Source organism: Carcharhinus amblyrhynchos, chromosome 13, assembly GCF_965287045.1.
Source record: "Carcharhinus amblyrhynchos chromosome 13, sCarAmb.v2.hapA, whole genome shotgun sequence".
Classification (NCBI taxonomy): domain Eukaryota; kingdom Metazoa; phylum Chordata; class Chondrichthyes; order Carcharhiniformes; family Carcharhinidae; genus Carcharhinus; species Carcharhinus amblyrhynchos.
In genome coordinates this window covers 51,645,995-51,663,943 of record NC_137336.1, presented here as the reverse complement: position 1 = coordinate 51,663,943, position 17,949 = coordinate 51,645,995, and the positions used below count along the sequence as shown (strand labels likewise).

At 42.1% G+C, this 17,949-nt stretch overlaps 2 protein-coding genes across 2 annotated transcripts in view; both read left to right on the top strand.

Moving 5' to 3' along the window:
• Positions 1-5,680, top strand: part of LOC145351911 (alpha-1A adrenergic receptor-like) — a 47,347-nt gene extending 41,667 nt beyond the window's left edge. Inside the window, exon 2 of the mRNA XM_080201693.1 lies at positions 4,665-5,680. Within this exon, the coding sequence (XP_080057819.1) occupies positions 4,665-5,680 (1,016 nt within the window). The remainder of the gene's footprint in view (positions 1-4,664) is intronic.
• An 8,724-nt stretch (positions 5,681-14,404) lies between these two features.
• The window catches only part of ttc1 (tetratricopeptide repeat domain 1), a 61,586-nt gene continuing 58,041 nt past the window's right edge, over positions 14,405-17,949 (top strand). The window contains exons 1-2 of the mRNA XM_080201692.1: positions 14,405-14,478; positions 17,346-17,739. Coding sequence (XP_080057818.1) covers positions 17,359-17,739 — 381 coding nt within the window. The 5' untranslated portion in view covers positions 14,405-14,478; positions 17,346-17,358. The remainder of the gene's footprint in view (positions 14,479-17,345; positions 17,740-17,949) is intronic.

The following is a 17,949-nucleotide window of genomic DNA, read 5'->3' as shown; positions in this document are numbered from 1 at the left end:
AATGCACCTACCTTGCACTGACTTGATCTTTCTCTAAGCCACAACTCTGACTGTAATACTACATTCTGCAATCTCTCCTTTCCTTCTTCATGAGCAGTGTGTTTTATCAGTATAGCACGCAAGAAACAATACTTTTCATTGTATACTAATCCACGTGACAATAATAAATCAAATCAAAGTGAGGCTTCAATGGGACGAGTTTGGGAGTCATGATGTGGAAATGCTGGCATTGGACTGGGGTAAACACAGTAAGAAGTCTCACAACACCAGGTTAAAGTCCAACAGCTTTATTTGGTAGCAAAAGCCACTAGCTTTTGGAGCACTTGCTGCCCCTTCATCAGGTGAGTGAGTCTATTCACAAACAGGGCATATAAAAACACAAACTCAATTAACAAAATAATGATTGGAATGCGAGTCTTTACAGGTAATCAAGTCTTAAAGGTACAAACAACGTGAGTGGAGAGAGCGTTAAGCACAGGTGAAAGAGATGTGTATTGTCTCCAGACAGGACAAGTTAGTGAGATTTTCCAAGTCCAGGCAAGTCTTGGGGGTTACAGATAATGTGACATGAACACAAGATCACGATTGAGGCCATCCTCATGTGTGTGAAACTTGGCTATCAGTCTCTGCTCAGTGACTCTGTGCTGTCGTGCGTCGTGAAGGCTGCCTTGGAGAACGCTTACCCGAAGAGCTGAGGCCGAATGCCCGTGTCCACTGCTCCATTTCTCCAGCTTGCACCCTAAACACGTTAAAGAAACCATCCTCTACTGACAAGCTCTCTGTATACACAGGATCTGCTCAGATGAGGAGGATCGCAACAGACACCTCCAGACACTGAAAGATGCCCTCATAAGAACAGGATATGGCGCTCGACTCATCAATCGATAGTTCCAATGCACCACAGCGAAAAACAGCACCAACCTCCTCAGAAGATAAACACAGGACACGGAAGACAGAGTATCCTTCGTCGTCCAGTACTTCCCCAGAGCAGAGAAGCAACAACGTCTTCTCCGGAGCCTTCAACATGTCATTGATGAAATTGGCCAAGGCCATCCCCATACCCTTACTTCTTGCCTTCAATCAACCGCACAACCTCAAACAAATCATTGTCCGCAGTAAACTACCCAGCCTTCAGGAGAACAGTGATCACGTCACCACACAACCCTGCCACAGGGACCTCTGCAAGATGTGCCGGATCATCGACATGGATGCCAACATCTCACTTGAGAACACCATCCACCAGGTACACAGTACATATTCTTGCAACTTGGCCAACCTAATGTACTTGATACACTGCAGGAAAGGATGTCCCGAGGCATGGTACATTGGGGAGACCATGCAGATGCTACAACAATGGATGAATGAACACCGCTCGACAGTCACCAGGCAAGACTGCTCTCTTCCTGTTGGGGAACACTTCAACAGTCATGGGCATTCAGCCTCTGATCTTCGGGTAAGCATTCACCAAGGCGGCCTTCATGAGACACGACAGCGCAGATCGCTGAGCAGAGACTGACAGCCAAGTTCCACACACATGAGGACAGCCTCAACCAGGATCTTGGGTTCATATCACACTATCTGTAACCCCCAAGACTTGCCTGGACTTGCAAAATCTCACTAACTGTCCTGGTTGGAGACAATACACATCTCTTTAACCTGCGCTTAACGCTCTCTCCACTCATATTGTCTGTACCTTTAAGACTTGATTACCTGTAAAGGCTCGCATTCCAATCATTTTGCATGTAAATTGAGTTTGTGTCTTTATATGCCCTGTTTGTGAATAGAACTCCCAATCATCTGACGAAAGGGCAGCAAACACTCCAAAATCTAGTGGCTTTTGCTACCAAATAAAGCTGTTGGACGTTAACCTGGTGCTGTGAGACTTCTTACTAGTTTGGGAGCCAGGATAGAAAGGTTAAGTGCATTAGAACCAGGCTTAAGAAATGGGGGCAGGGGAGCCAACAAGCAAAAATAGTTCAGTGACCAGGCCAACAGCAGAAAAGCGATTGGGATTGGTTCTAAACGAATGGCTGCAAAGGCTGGGAGAGCAGTGGTTGTTGGTTAGACTTATTCATCCATGTTTAGATTTTTGAAAGCTTTGCCAATGTGTGACCACACCGCAAATGCAGGAGAGCACTGGGAACCTGAGTGAAGAGTGGGACAAACAATATATCCTTTAACTACTAGGACTAAAGGACTGGGGAAATAAAGAAAGGCAGGGCTGAAAAGGCAGGTTAATTAAATGCAAAATTAAGCATGGAAGATAAAGGGAAGGGAAGAAATTTTTAAAAACAACAGGAGATGTTTAGGTGCACAGCTAAGCCAGGGTGAGCCTATGTCAGGAGTTCTAATAGGCCATGCAAATGTATGCAGCCATCACAATTGAGATGCAGAACACATCTGAAGCTCTGCGACTGTTTCATAGAGGCACTTACCTGGTGTGCTTGAAGTAAATCTTTGTCTGAGGTACAGGTCCAGCTGCAGAGCAGAACCATACATTTATGAGTGGGAAGGCCAATTAAGAAGGTGCAGATATTATGGATCTAGTGTTGCAAAATAGAAATGTGTATTTGTGTGATAGGCCTAAGATGTCTCTAATATGATCCAAATATGATCCTGTGGTGTTGTTCCTGATGAGTTGAAAACACTTGATTGGTGTTTTCGCATCAGAGATTAGAAGGTATGTGGGTGATTTTTTCTTTCTCTGTCTTTTTCTTCTAGGTCAGGGGACAGATTCAGATTCCCAAGTTAGTTTAGGTGGATCACCTGCCTGCTGCAGTGTTAGCAGAGGAATTAGGCCAGAGAATCAGACTCATGCAAAACCAGTAGGATGAAGATCAGGCAGATTTTACATGACTGCGTTATCTGTTCTACCAGATTACCAGGCAGGCAGTATCGGTGAAAGTAACCATGAGTTCTGAATTTCTGTAGCTCTTCTTTTATATGGTGCTCCATCAAGTACACTTAAATAAGCTTATATTGGCAACCTCCACAACATTTCCATTATTTACAGATCTACACATTATGATTTCGTCATAAAATTTAAATAAATTAATGGAGTCTGATGCTCTTTTAGAATGACAATGACAAGCCAGGATTTAGCAAGGTTTTTTTTCTACCCGCAGCAGCGGTAAAACCAACTGGCTTAGAAATTCTCATTTGCTTTCTTGATCAAGTAATGATTATAGAATCCCTACAGTGAAGAAGGAAGCCACTTGGCCCATCAAGTCTGCACCAACCACAATCCCACCCAGGCCCTATCCCTGTAACCCCACATATTTATACTGCTAATCCCCTGATACTAGGGTCAATTTAGCATGGCCAATCAACCTAACCTGCACATCTTTGGAATTTGGGAGGAAACCCACACAGACACAGGGAGAATGTGCAAACCCACACAGACAGTGACCCAAGGATGGAATTGAACCCAGGTCCCTGGAGCTGTGAGGCAGCAAGTGTTAACCACTGTGTCACCATGCCTCCTAAAGGGAATGTAAACGGTGATGATAAATGTCAGGGATGGCTTTGACAGATGACTTAACCTTCCAACTGACTTTTCTGTTTATTCATGATACCTGAACCTTTGCACTGCTCCTTCAGTACAACTTTGTATTTTCCAGCATTTTCTGTTTTTGTATATACCTGTACCTTACTTAACTCCTATTTAAATATCTTGTACTGTTGGTGCACTATGGAATCTGCAATTTTGTCCAGCAGCCTGGAACTCTGTGAAACTAACCAGGAGTGCAAACAGGCAGGTAATTAAGATCTCTAGAAAAGAAAGATACATTGCAGGTGACGAGCAAGAAAAAGACACCCAAAATAAGGTACAATGCAAACTGTCCCTTTAAAAAGAGGGCCATTTCTGTATTCAGTTAATGAGACTGGGACAATCACATTTTCTTCATTGGTTCCTTTAGAAACAATGGTTGCCAATCCCCTCAAAAGTGGTTGAAAAATGTTTCCCTTTTAAATCTTATTAAATTGACTGCAATGTGGCTGATTTTGAGTTTATGCATACTTATTGGTTTGCATCTGAATAAACAGCAACTTTATAAATATTAACTTTTTAGCTTCCCTACTGATTTCACCCAGCTGCCACTTCAAATTTCCGTTTTAAGTATTTCCCCAACATCATTGATTTGCGTTCTGTTCGAGTATGAATTGTTCAGGGGACCTGTACGATCAGTACGGATTAGTTTGGTGGGCACTGCTAACTCTAGGTGTTCCATTTATATCACGAGGATAACATCAACCAGTCGTTTATTATCTTCAGAACGGCAACAGACTGGGAGATAACTAATTGCCATTTAAGGTTAATGATTTACAACCTAGCTTGATCCGCTCAACAGGCGATGATAGAAGAGGAGCAAACACATCAGCAACTCCTGGTAAAAGAGTACTCCGGGTAAGGCTGACTATTTCAAAACTGGTTTGACTTTTTGGCGTTTCCTAGATGCCGCGTTGAGCGGATAAAGAAGAGCTCAGAAAACGAGCAAGGAAGAATGAATCACTAAAAAGTATTTGGAAGAAGTGAAGGGGAGGTGCGGCGTAATGTGTAGAATAAATAGTCATTACCATATGAGTTTATCCTGTTAGGATATTATCACAAGAGATGAATGGCACACTTCTTTATAATTGTAGCACCCAAGCTAATTTTTCAGGAAAGGCCCCACCAACAGTATGGCAAGTCATTCAGCAGGTTACTATCTTCAGTATTCTCGGCACAATCATAGTCGGAACAATCATTGGCAACCTCTTGATCATTGTGTCAGTCGCTTACTTCACCAAACTGCGGACTCCAACCAACGCCTTCATGCTGTCCCTGGCTGTCTCAGATTTCCTGGTTGGCATCACTGTCATGCCCTTCAGCTTGGCCAAAGTGGTGTTTGGATGGCACTTTGGAGCGACTTTCTGTAAAATCCACACCGTCACGGATGTGCTGCTCTGTACATCGTCCATCATGAACCTCAGCTGCATCGCCTTCGATCGATTGTATGCCGTGTGCTACCCCCTGAAGTATCGATTCCGGATGTCTCAGAAAAGGGTGACAGTCCTCCTCCTGATCTGTTGGATTCTGCCCGCTCTGATCTCCATTGTACCCCTGCTGTTGAATGTCCATCTGCAGGGATTGGAAGCCACCCTTTCAAAGTTTGACCCACATGACTGTGTGTTTATTGTCAATGTGCCTTATGCTGTCTGTGCTTCCCTGGTCTGCTTCTACCTTCCCATGTTTGTAATGCTGGTGGCATATGGGAAAATTTTCCAGGTAGCCAGAATCCAAGCCAGACAGATATATAGCATTGAAAATGGTTTCCATGAAAGAAGCTCCGTTTGGACACGCCAAAGATCTTCCATGAAGGAGAGGAAAGCGGCAAAAACCCTTGGCATCGTCATTGGGTGTTTCCTCATCTGTTGGCTGCCCTTCTTCACTACGAATATAATTAACCCTTTGTTTGGCTTTCCAATGCACCATCGTCTTCTTGAAGTATTTGTGTGGCTGGGTTACATTAATTCAGCTTTTAATCCTTTGCTATACGCTTTCTTCAACCGTTCTTTCCGGCGAGCTTTCTGTCTGATCATTGGTTGCGAGATATTGACCAAAGATTGCCAAAATAACAATCTATCGGTCACCACCATTACCAGAGACAGCACACAGCTTGCTACACTTTCCCGTTGAACTGTACGGACCTTCCATTAGCCCAACGAGCAAATTGGGGGGCGGGGGGAGGCTGGCTGCTGTTCGATATGTCGTGATTGTAATAAAGAACTTTTATAAAACTTATTGAATAGTTTACCCTTTTCTCCCTGATGGAAAGGGTGGGGAATTGGCCATTATCTTATGGGGAAGGGAAAGCTGAATAACACCATGGGACGCTGTCCATGGCCTGTTCGATGTAATGGCATGTGATTATTTTTAAGGGAACAAATCTGCCAAAAATACACGCTGTGAAACTGTGATTTTTATTCTATCGATGTGAGTCAGTTGGCAGTAAAAGCAATAATAGTTGTAGCTCAAAATTCCATGCTGCTTTGTTATATGGCTTTGATCTGTTTTGTGAAATGGTTTTGATGTTTTGATCTCATTTTTCCCATGCCTACTTAAAGCTTAACCTATTCAGATTTAATGTTTTTGTGTCCCCCTTGTCAAAGTTGACATTTTTTAAATTCTAAGTAGGATTTTCCAAGATGTAGTTATGTACCTCTCTGTAGAAATGGCAGCATCACAATGGAAACAGCTCTTAATCTAATGTAGTGGTGTGAAAATCCTTACGGGAGATTAAAATCTACTGTTTAGCTTTGAAATTGTTGTCTGGGATATAAATTTATTGTGATGCTATGCTGACCTTGTATTGCTTAGCCTGTCTATTCTGTTCAGGTGTTCACTGTTTCTTTTAGCTTGGAGTCTATTGTTTGTTGTGCTCCTGTGAAGCACTTTCAAGATGTTTTCCTACATTAAAGACACTTAATAAATACAGTTTGGCTGCTGATTCCATTGTAAATACACTTTGCCCAAGACTGCAAAACTACAAAGGGTCACGAATGAAACCCAGTCCATCATGCAAGGATCCCACACACCCCAGACGTACTCTCTTCCATCAGGTAAAAGATTTTGTTTGAATTTTTCCACACTCAACCCCATGATGTAACCTATGTTTTGTAGAATTTGTATGGTTGCTTCTTTAACTCCTAAATGCTGCACTTTGATTATTCTGTTCTCTCTGCTGTTTGTCAAAACGTTTATTTTGGGAGTGTCAGCAAATTTTGAGAAAGCACTTCTGGTGGCCAAATTACTTAAAAGTAGACCTGATATATTAACCCCTGGGTACATCACTTCCAATCCTCGTTGAGCACAAGCAATGCTTGTTATTTGGTTCCAACCCATTGACCAATTTTCTACTGCTGTTACATTTCTTCTAACACGTTTTTTTTTCTTCTATCAAGCTTTTTGTTTGAGACACCTCTTGAAAATCCTATACACAACTTCCACAACAATCCTTCTATCTATCAACAGCTGCCTTTTTTATTTAAAAAACTGGAATGAATTTGACAAATCCAACTTGTGTTTAACAAATGTGAGCTTCTTTGATTTAACTTTTTACATTCATAAATGTTCAGAAATTTATCTAACATTTGCTGTCTGCAAATAAAAGTAAATTTATATACACTGACTAATAAATTCAAGCATGAAAAATGTAACCATCAGAGTGAGGATACATGTACATGTCCTCTAACTTATCATTAAACCTCTTTATTATCCAGGTAGTGGAGCTGTGTTCTTTCAGCAGGTATGTATTTGCAAATTGATAAAAATCGATGGAGCAGTATTTGTTCTCAAAAGCCAGCTATTTACCCAATTTGCAAATGTAAACCTGCAACTAGACCCAGATATTTAATTTACAGAAGGCTAGGAGAAAGGGATCGATAGTGATGGTTGGCAAGTTGATTTTTAAAGCATGTTTCTGACTTGTTTCACAGTAAGAAAAAAATACAACAATTCTCCAACTTTGAGCATGAACACAAATATCTCATGTTTCTGGAATCAAATGTCAGAACTTGCCTGGAAGGCACGTGGTGCTTATGCCTTTGCTGTTTGTCCTTGGCTTTCTCTGGTTACCACCATGGCTTGTTGGTATTGAACTGTTCAAATTCCATTAGGGCTGGCCTAGGAAAAGTTATGTAGAAGGAGGTCGGGCTGTCGATTTAATGGTGGTCTGATGCAAGTGAAGTGATTGATCAACACAATAACTGCTTTCTGTGCATTAACTTCATGTGGGTAGCTAGACACAAGGTTGGGGAAATTCAAGAAGGGGAAGAACTGAAGTGACCATTTGGTGGTGCAAATGCTAGTTGGCCACAAAAGCAAGATCCCAAATTAATTTTGCATTCTATTTTAGTTTAATTGGACTTTGAGTAAGATCATTTCATTTAATTATACCTTCTCTAGGAAGCTTGAGGGAACAGGTAATGGTATTTAATATTTGTTTGGTGTCAAAGGAGGGGGTGGTGGGGGAATTGCAGAAAGGATGATGTTAGAAGGCAAGATGGCATTTAGAATTGATCCAAGATGTGTAGAAACTCAGGGAATTATCAAACCTGAGTTAATAGACCTTAGTTTCTCAAGGTATGTGTAACACAGTAGGCATCTGTCCACTTGGGACAATGGACTTGTACCTGGAGTGTATGTCACTTTTGGACTGAACATCATTTCTTGTGGCCGTAGAGGCCGTCTCTTGAGTGGCAATTCCTTGCACAGTAGGAGTATTAATCTATTATCAATCAGTCCTTGCTTCACAAGCTATTTGAAAAACAAGGTTTCTGATTCCATAGAATCCTACAGTGCAGGAGGAGACCATTCAGCCCATTGAATCTGCACCAACCACAATCCCACCCAGGCCCTGTCCCCATGCATTTACCCTAGCTCGTCACCCTGATACTAAGGGGCAGTTTAGCATAGCCAATCCACCTACCCCGCACATCTTTGGACTGTGGGAGGAAACTGGAGCACCCAGAGGAAGCACACATAGACACGGAGAAAATGTGCAAATTCCACACAGACGGTGACCCAAGCTGGGACTCAAACCCTAATCCCTGGCGTTGAGGCAGCAATGATAATCACTGTGCTAGCTTGCCACCCAAAGCTAATAAGTGGATGCCATAAATCCATAATGGAGTGAGCATATTAAAATTGTTATTACTGTCTTTGTACTTACTAGTATTGATCTTATTCCCCAAACTTTTATTGCCATTTATGTTAGCATGTTAACAGAGATAGTGGCTGAGGCTATAAATTGAGTTGTTTATCTAGTCTCATTTAAGTTCTTGTTTAAAATTTATGAATTGTGCAACACTGGAAATCCAAGCTGTTGGCAGTTAATTTTTATGGGGCATTGTTGCATATCTGCTTTGCAAAAAAAGTTGATACATGATGTGATTCCCTATATTGGCTAATTACACTTTATAATGGTGAAACACTTCTAATCTTGATTTCAATGCAAGTGGCTGTGAATGGAACAACATTACATGAGAATGTTTTTCTATGAATTTCTTTGGTTCTTTACCTCCCCAGGCAGGTTTTTGATTTCTCGCAGAATTGAAAATGTACAAGCACCAATTGAACTCCATTATCTTTTTTTTCTAAATGACCATTGATCCATATGAGACTTGACAAATAAGTATGAACAGGTTGTCTTGTTTAATTCTGCAAGAAAGCGCAGTAAGCATGATCATTATCTGATATTTACATGTGCACACGAATTGCTGGAAAACAATGAGAAGAGCAAATCTTGGAATTGTCTCTTCAATGCAGGGGCACTGAGGCCAATTAACTCAGTGCCACATCCAAGCTGAATAATATCTGCTATCTCAGCACAATCGGGTCAGGTGAACTGCTCAATGTGGCTTGGCTCATTCACTGTTAATTTGTTTGGAATACTGTCAGAATAGAATCATTTGAATTGCTCAAAAGGTCCAAAATAGAGATGAGCACTTATTTCTCAATCATTATGATGTTTGTATTCCTTTGTGTCAGAGGGTGACGGGCTGCGCCCTTCATTCATGTTGGCACTGCAGTAGTTTTTCATTGTCATTGCAGAGAAAATGTTCTTCCAGTGGGGGAAAACTCGTGCTTCCAAATTGAAGCATCAAAGCTGACGATTCATTCATTGATGATTACAGCACGGTAGGAGGCCATTCAGTCCGTTGTGGCCATGCTAATCAACAAGACCTGACTACACTCATCCCTTTTTCCAGCATTTGGCCCATTGCCATGGAGATCATGGTAACACAAGAGAATGTCCAAATACTTAAATGTTACGAGAGTTTGACTTGACTCTACCATTGTTCCTGGCAGTGAGTTTCATTGTCCCACCATCCTCCAGGTAAAAAAAAGTTTCTCCTCCACTCCTCTCTTAGATTTAGAGGTAGAAAACTATGCCTCCTGGTTATTTACTCCATACTACTAGAAAAAATGCCTTTCCATCCCCCTATATGCCCTCTATCTTATACACCTCTATCAGGTCCCCTCTCAACCTTCACTGCTTCAAGGAAAATAGCCCGAGCCTATCCAATCGTTCCTCATATCTCAGACCCTATAGTGCAGACAGCATCCTGGTAAGTCTTCTCTGCACCGTCTCCAGTGCAATGACATCCGTCCTGTAATGTGCTGCCCAGAACTCCTTGCTCCAATTCCGGCATAATCAGCTTTTTATACAGTTCCAGCATGACCTCCCTGCTCTTGTTTTCAATGCTTCAGTTAATAAAGGCAAGTATCCCATATTCCTTCTTAGCCACCTTCCTGCCACCTTCAGAGATGTAGGGATGTGGACTCCAAGGCCCCTCTGATCTTCAGTACTTTCCCGGAGTCCTACCATTCATAGTGTAATCCTTTTGTCTTGTTAGCCCTCTCCAAGTGCATTACTCACACTGTTCCAGGTTGAATTCCTTTCACCACACTACCAACCTGACCAGTCCATTGATATCCTCCTCACTATTTACCATCTACCAATATTTGTGTCAACTGGAAACTTCTTGGTTGTACCCTCTACATTTAAGTCCAAATCATTAATATACACCACAAATAGCAAGAACTCAGCATTAAGGCCCACAGAACCCCATTGGAAACAGACTTCCTGTCACAAACATTTGATCAGCTGACAGATGCTGGGAAATCTACAGGTAAGCCAGAGCTGAGACTCAACTGTTTTCAAGACAAGTGTTTTTCCATGGGAAGGGAGTGAACATTTTGGTGTCATGCCATCCTGAGTTGAGGTCATCTGGTAGTATAAACAGCATTAGCAGCAGCCCATTGAGCATGTCTGTGCTTGACTGGTGAGGGAATGGTGCACAAATAGTCAAGAGGGAATGAGTAAATGATGCAAGGTAGGGTGATTACTTTAGCCAATTAGTTTTTATTTCAAATGTGAAGATAAGCTATAGCTGCAAGATTAGTTACATTCAATGTTTTAACCAAAGGCGTGAGCAAATTCTGTTAGAGACAAAAGCAAAATACTGTGAATGCTGGAAATCAAAACTGAAAACAAGAAAATGCTGAAAATATTCAGCAGGCCTTCTGTAGAGAAAAGCAAAGTTAGCATTGAAGCTTGAGGTGACATTTTGACAGACCTTGCATCTGTCATTAGGTTATCCTGAGCTGGAGCGTTAACTCCATTTCTCTCCATTGATGCTGCCTGACCTGAGTATTTCCAGTTTTTTTTTGTTGTTTTTAGTTCTTTTAGTAAGTGAAAAACTTTGAGTGAATAGTTGAAGTTGTGAATATTTGGAATTCTCTACTTCCAAGAGGACTGCTTGGCCATTGGATAGATTTAAAGCTGAGATCAAGAGATTTTGGACTCGAGGAAAATCAAGAGGTATGGGGTCAAGCCGGAAAGTGTAGTTAAGACCAAAGTTCAGACTTGATCTAATTGCATGGCAGGGCAGGTTAAAAGGCCTACAAATATTTTAAAAATATATTCTTTGATTGGAAGTAGAACCAGGCATTGTCCAAAGTTAGATTGGATTTGGAGTTGGGGATTAAATTGATTTGGAAACACGGTGCACTGACTAACGGTCTGAGGCTCAATTTGTAATCTTGACATCACCTTGAGCTCCTGAACTATATCACTGAGAATTAGGTTTCCCCCCAACCTCCCAAAAATGGTAGTGAGTTTCTTGCAATTGGGGAATCTTCAGCAGGCCAAGAAAATTAGTGTTTATATTTGTTTCACTGCTACAATGTGATGACCTACATCAGTAAATTCACTCTCAATATTTGGAGAAGAAGTCCTCTGCCTCATTGCTGCCACTCACAAGAGCTGTGCCTGTGTGCAATATGTTCAGCAGAAGCTGAAGAGTCAGCAGTCAGAGGAGGGTGTTCTTGATTATCCTCTCTTCCACTGCTCACGGGTACCATCCTTGTTGGTATACATTGTGCAAGAGTTGCTAGTGCAAAGTCACTCTGGCCCAGGGAACTCAAACATTTTGTGCAACTTGTCTTACAATCAGAAGCCTCCATGAATGCTTCCCCATGCAGTGTTAGCAGCCCTGTCAATATCACATATTTGCCCTTGTTCCAGTCCATCTTTAGCTAAAGCCACTATACTGATTTTTTTTTTGCTGCTTCCAGACTTCTCTAGTCATTTGGCTGCCCTTCCAGTCCTTAAAGAACAGAAGTAGATCATATATGCTGCCTTGAGACCGCTCTACCATTCAATAGTATCATAGCTGATCTTCTATTTCAATTTCACTTTCCAACCCACTCTCTGTATTTCCTGATTCACTGAGACTAAAGATCTACCTTGGCCTTAAATATACTCAATGATGGATCACCCACAGCCCCTGGGGGTAGATCATTCAAACAATTAACAATTGTTGAAGGAATTTCTCCTCATCTTGGCCCTAATTGATCAACCCCTATTATCCTGATACTGGTTGTAGATTCCTGAGCTTTCCATATCTACCTTGTCAAGTCCCTTCATGAACATATACATTTCAAATAGTCCATCTCTGATTCTTCTAAACTCTGCAGAGCATAGTCCCAACCATCTTCAGCTCATTCATCATATCAAACGTGGGGATGTTTGCTACTGATGATAAAAGTTCATTGTCATTCATGACTACTCAGATACTGAAGCAGTCCATGTTCAAATGCAGCAAGACCTGGACAATACCTAGGCTTTGCCTGACAAGTGGAAAGTAACTTTGTGCAACAGAAGTGCCAGGTAATAAATCTCCAATAAGAAAGAGTCTAAACTTTGTCCCTTTACATTCAATGTCATTACCATCACTGAAACCCCCATTATCAATAGCCTGTGGTTACCATTGATCAGAAACTAAACATGACATATAAATACTGTAGCTGCATCAGCAGGCCAGGAGCTCAGATTCTTACAGCGAGTAACTCATCGCCTGCCTCCCCAAAGCTTTTCTACCATCTCTAAGGTGCAAGTTGGGAGTGCGATGGAGTACTCTCCATTTGTCTGGATGAGTGCATCTCCAACACCATCAAGGATAAAGCAGAACATTTGATTGGCACTCCTCCAAGAAACATTCACTCACTTTTTCTCTCCAGAGTAACAGTGTACCATCTACAAGATGCACTTCAGGAATTCACCAAGGGTCCATAGATAGAATGTTCCAAACCAATAGCCACTTCCACCTCAAAGGACAAGGGTAGTAGACATCTAGGAACATCACATAAAAACATAAGAAATATAAGAACATAAGAAATAGGAGCAGGAGTAGGCCTTCGAACCTGCCCTGCCATTCAATAAGATCATGGCTGATCTGTTGTGGCTTAGTTCCACATTCCCGCCCTCTCCCCATAACCCTTAATCCCCTTGCCTATCAACCCGCGTCTTAAAAATATTGAGTGAGGCAGCCTCCACCACTTCAATAGGCAGAGATGATTAGGATACCCCCATGGTATATTCCCTCAAATGGGGAAGATAGATCAAACAAATCCTGGATGACAAAAGATATAGAAGAAAAAATGTCCCTGTGACAGATATCCAGGAGAAAGTACAACTGAGAACCAGGCTAAGTAGAGCGGCAAGGTGGCAGATATCTAGGAACATATCAGCTCATTAAGCTGCCTCGCAACGCCAGGGACCCACGTTCGATTCCTGGCCTAGATTACTGTCTGTGTGGAGTTTGCACATTCTCCCCATGTCTGTGTGGGTTTCCTCCAGGTGCTCCAGTGTCCTTCCACAGTCTGAAAGAAGTGCTGGTTAGCTGGATTGGCCATGCTAAATTGACCCTTAGTGGCAGGGGGACCTGGGATTGTGATTGTGCAAACTCCGTGGGCTGAACAGCCTTTTTCTGCACTGTAGGGTTCTATATAGGACGTTCGGAGGGAACATGAACAAACAAAGAGGGAGTATGAAAAAAGGTTGGTAGCTAACATAAACGGCTATCTCAAGGTCTTCTATACACACAAAAACAGTACGAATAGGGCTGATTTAGGAACCAAAAAGGGAATTTACGATTGAAGGCAGAGGACCTAGCTTAGGCATTAAATTAATGCTGTGCATCTGTCCTTACTAAAGAAAATGATGCCAATCGGGCCATGGTGGGAGAGGAGGAAATTCAGACACAATGAGAGGTTAAAATAAACAAGGAGGAGATATTGGATAGATTGCCTACACTCAAAGTTGAGAAGACACCAGAATTGGATGAAGTACATGCAAGGGCACTGAGGGAAATGTCTGCGTTCATAAATCAGGTTAAGAATGAGCAAGAGAGCTGAAATTGGAGCTCGTCGACAGAGGGCGTCTGGAGGCCGGGTGTCCGAAAATGAGCATGCGCCTCAACGCAAGGGCCGCCGGGAGTTGTAGTTCTACCCGATTGGGACAGCAGTTCCCGGCATGCGTTACTGCCGACCCCCTTCCAGCTCTGATTGGACAATGGGAGCGGAAGTGAAGGAGGCAGCATTTCCGTCTGGCTGGTTCATGCGCACTTGCTGAGGACGGTGTGAAGTGGGTGAGTCTGAGCTGTCGGATTGTCTTAATGCGCGGCCCCCACCTCAGTGTTTGTGAAGCCGGTCTAGACCCCTGTCACCCGGCTTACCCATTAGAGGGGGGGAGTCCGCCACCCCACCCCACCCCACCCCACCCCACCCCAGCCCGGCTCGGAGGAGAAAGGAGATGTGTCCCGGTGGGAAAGGGTACATTTATCGCCTGGATGTCAAGTTTTCCTGCATCAACATTTAGTTGTTTTTCCTTTCTAAAGAGGACAGTTCTCAAATCCCCCCCCCCCCCCCCCCACACACACCCTTTCCTCTCTCAGGAGGCCGGTGGGTGGGTGAGCCACGGTCCCAATCCTTCCACAGTCACCAGCCCTAAGCGGCCTCCCAGTGGCAGAGAGCAGGGAGAAAACAAAGTGCTGGAAATACTCTTCATAGAATCCAGACAGTGCAGGGAGAGGCCATTCGGTCCATCGAGTCTGCACACCGACAGCCATCGCACCCAGGCCCTATCCCCATAATCCCATGCATTCACTCTAGCCAGTCCCCCTGACGCGGCCAATCCACCTAACCTGCACGCCTTCGGATGATGGGAGGAAACTGGAGCACCCGGAGGAAACCCGTGCAGACATGGGGAGAGCATGCAGGTTCCACACAGACAGTCACCCAAGGCTGGAATTGAACTTGAGTGCCAGGCACTGGACAGTAGTGCTGACCACCATGCCACTATGTCACCCTTCAGAGGAAGGATATTCCACTTGGAACCTTCACTGTTTCTCCCTCCACAGAAGCTATAAGATCTGCTTCAGTGTTCCCGGCTCTTTATTTTTGTAGCATCCACAGTATTTTGCAGTTATCTGTTATTAAGGATAAGGATAAATGGGCACTCTGATATTGACCAAATATGGAATCTGACAGTATGGTTACTGACTGGAGTGCGCATTTCCAGCATATAAAGGCTGTCTGGCAAGTGTATGATCCACATTTATTTACATATAACTGTTGAGGTGGCTTTTGGGACTATTAGTAACTGAAACTAATGCTGCAAAACTCATTAAGAAATTGATTACTCATAAGAGGCATGAAATGGGATAATGACATTTTTAAATATATTTGCTATTGAACCCGATATTTAACTTGTAACAATTCATTTGTGCATTCCAATGCAGATGGCGGGTGTTAATTCATTGGGAAAGTTGCATCAATATGCACCCAAATCAAATTTTAAACATAAAATGGTGTTAATGTAAAATAAAAAGAGATTCATTTATTTCACTGTTTTATAGCATGAGTAATCATGAAGTTTGCATTTTGTTTCTGTTAAAATGAAACAGTTTAGCATTGGTTGACATTTCAATGCTGGTGTGAATTTGTAAACTTGTCTCTTGAAATGGAACCCTGACCACAGAGTGCTGGACTTGCATGCTGGAGATTTTTTTTATTGTCACAGGAGGCTTACATCAATATTACAATGAAATTACCGTGAAAGTCTCCTACTTGCCACACTCTGGCGCCTGTTAGGATACACTGAGGGAGAATTTAGCATGGCCAATGCACCTAACCAGCATGTCTTTCATATTGTGGGAGGAAACCGGAGCATCTGGAGGAAACCCACGCAGGGAGAACATGCAGACTCCACACAGACAGTAACCAGAGCCAGGAATCAAACCTGGTCCCTGGTGCTGTGAGGCACCAGTGCTAGCCACCGTGCCACCCCAACTTGGTTTTGATCCTGTTTAACTTAGCCCCCGATAGGTTTGTTCTGCTAGATATCAACTCACCCAAGCTGAAGAAGGAAATATAAAAGGAGCAGCAAACAAAATCATCATGTTTTTGATGAGCAGTATATGGCTGCAAAGAAGGCCATGTCCCAAAAAAGTTGTTATCTCCTGTATGCCGCTTTCCCAATATATTCTTCAGCATATGGTCGAGCTTGCGTTGAAAATTTAGCAAATATTTTTATGTTTAAACCCTAACAGTGATTCTGTTAATAAACCGAAAAAGCATATTTTCTTTAAAGTAGCAATGGCAAAATCTAAGGTAGCCAAGACCTATAACATTTCAAATCCTGTCTTTTGTAAATATTGCATTAAGGCCCCACCAATTGTGTTCCTTACACGGACTGGGCGTTATGTCCCCTGGCAATAGCTTTCATTCTAAAAGGGAATGTGAGAGAAAACTCAATTTATCCAAATTTACTAAAAGCATGAATTTTATGTGGAAAAAGTGCTTTCATTATATTGTATCTTTCACATCTTCAGGTTTTTGCAAAGTGAAGTGTTTCACTGTTGTAATGTGTGACAACGTTAAAACTAATTTGTTTACATAAAAGTACCATAAAGAACAGTGGGATCAACAATCCATTTTAGTAATGTGAATGGAGTGATAAACGTTGGTCAAGATAACGGGAAAGCTTCGGTGCTCTTCAAATAGTGCCTTGTGGCTTTTCATGTTTGTTTATCACAACAGTCAGGATTTTTGTTTAATGCCTAATTTGAAACACGGCACCTTTGGCGGACATCAATTTGCGCTGCTCACAAACCAGTTTGACGACTTTGTGAAAATTTTTTCCGCGTTTTTCTCTCAGCATTGGAGGATGGGAACAGAAAGTAAATAATTTGCTGATGTTCATTCTTTGAAAAGTAATATGTATGGGGAACAGTTACAAGAAAATTTCAGTTAATTGGGTGTACAGTTACATTTTAAATTATGCTGCCCCATTAAGTTCAGAACTCCTCTTCAGGCAACAGAAATTTCTCACCATGTCTCCACTAAAAAATTTTCCATACTGTTTTACATAAAGTCCTATTTCTTAATACAGTTTAAAAAATTAAATTATACACTTGGGTGTGGTAACCTTCCCTTTCTCTTTCTGACTCAATAGATCAGACCTGTAAATGGATCGAGAATCAGAAGATGCAGAGATTTCTGAAAAATTTGGAACTGTTCTAAATGTGTCAGATGGTGAGAGAGAGAAGCAGAAGGCGGCAACCAGACATTTAAATCGTGAGTCAAATTCGAGCATAATATCACCTGTGGAGAGTGATATTTCAGGAGCCAGTAGCAGTGCTGAGAACCCACGTATTGTTGATGCTGAAGAGATAGCAGAAGAACATTTCTTTGAATGTAGAGAATCATTGGCGACTGATGGGTCTGTAGGCATGGAAGATAACATAGAGTTGGGGGATGATTCTGAAATAAAGGAAGCCAAAAAGTTTGAGTTTGATGAAGAGTATTTACGAAATTTGGAGAAAGATCTGCCTGAAGAAGAGAAAAAGGTAATCTGTATGACTTAATTTCAGGTGGTGGGATTTGTTTTGACTTTGAACCAAGTCTTGAGTTTGTTTTGTGGACTATAAACCAGATTATTCGTGTCTTATTAATTTACTAATATTGCTGCTATTTGTGTGCTAGAATTTCAAATTCTGAAATCTATATATAAGCAAGGTTTTTGATCTAAGGCTCCAAGTATAAATAGGTTGATATCT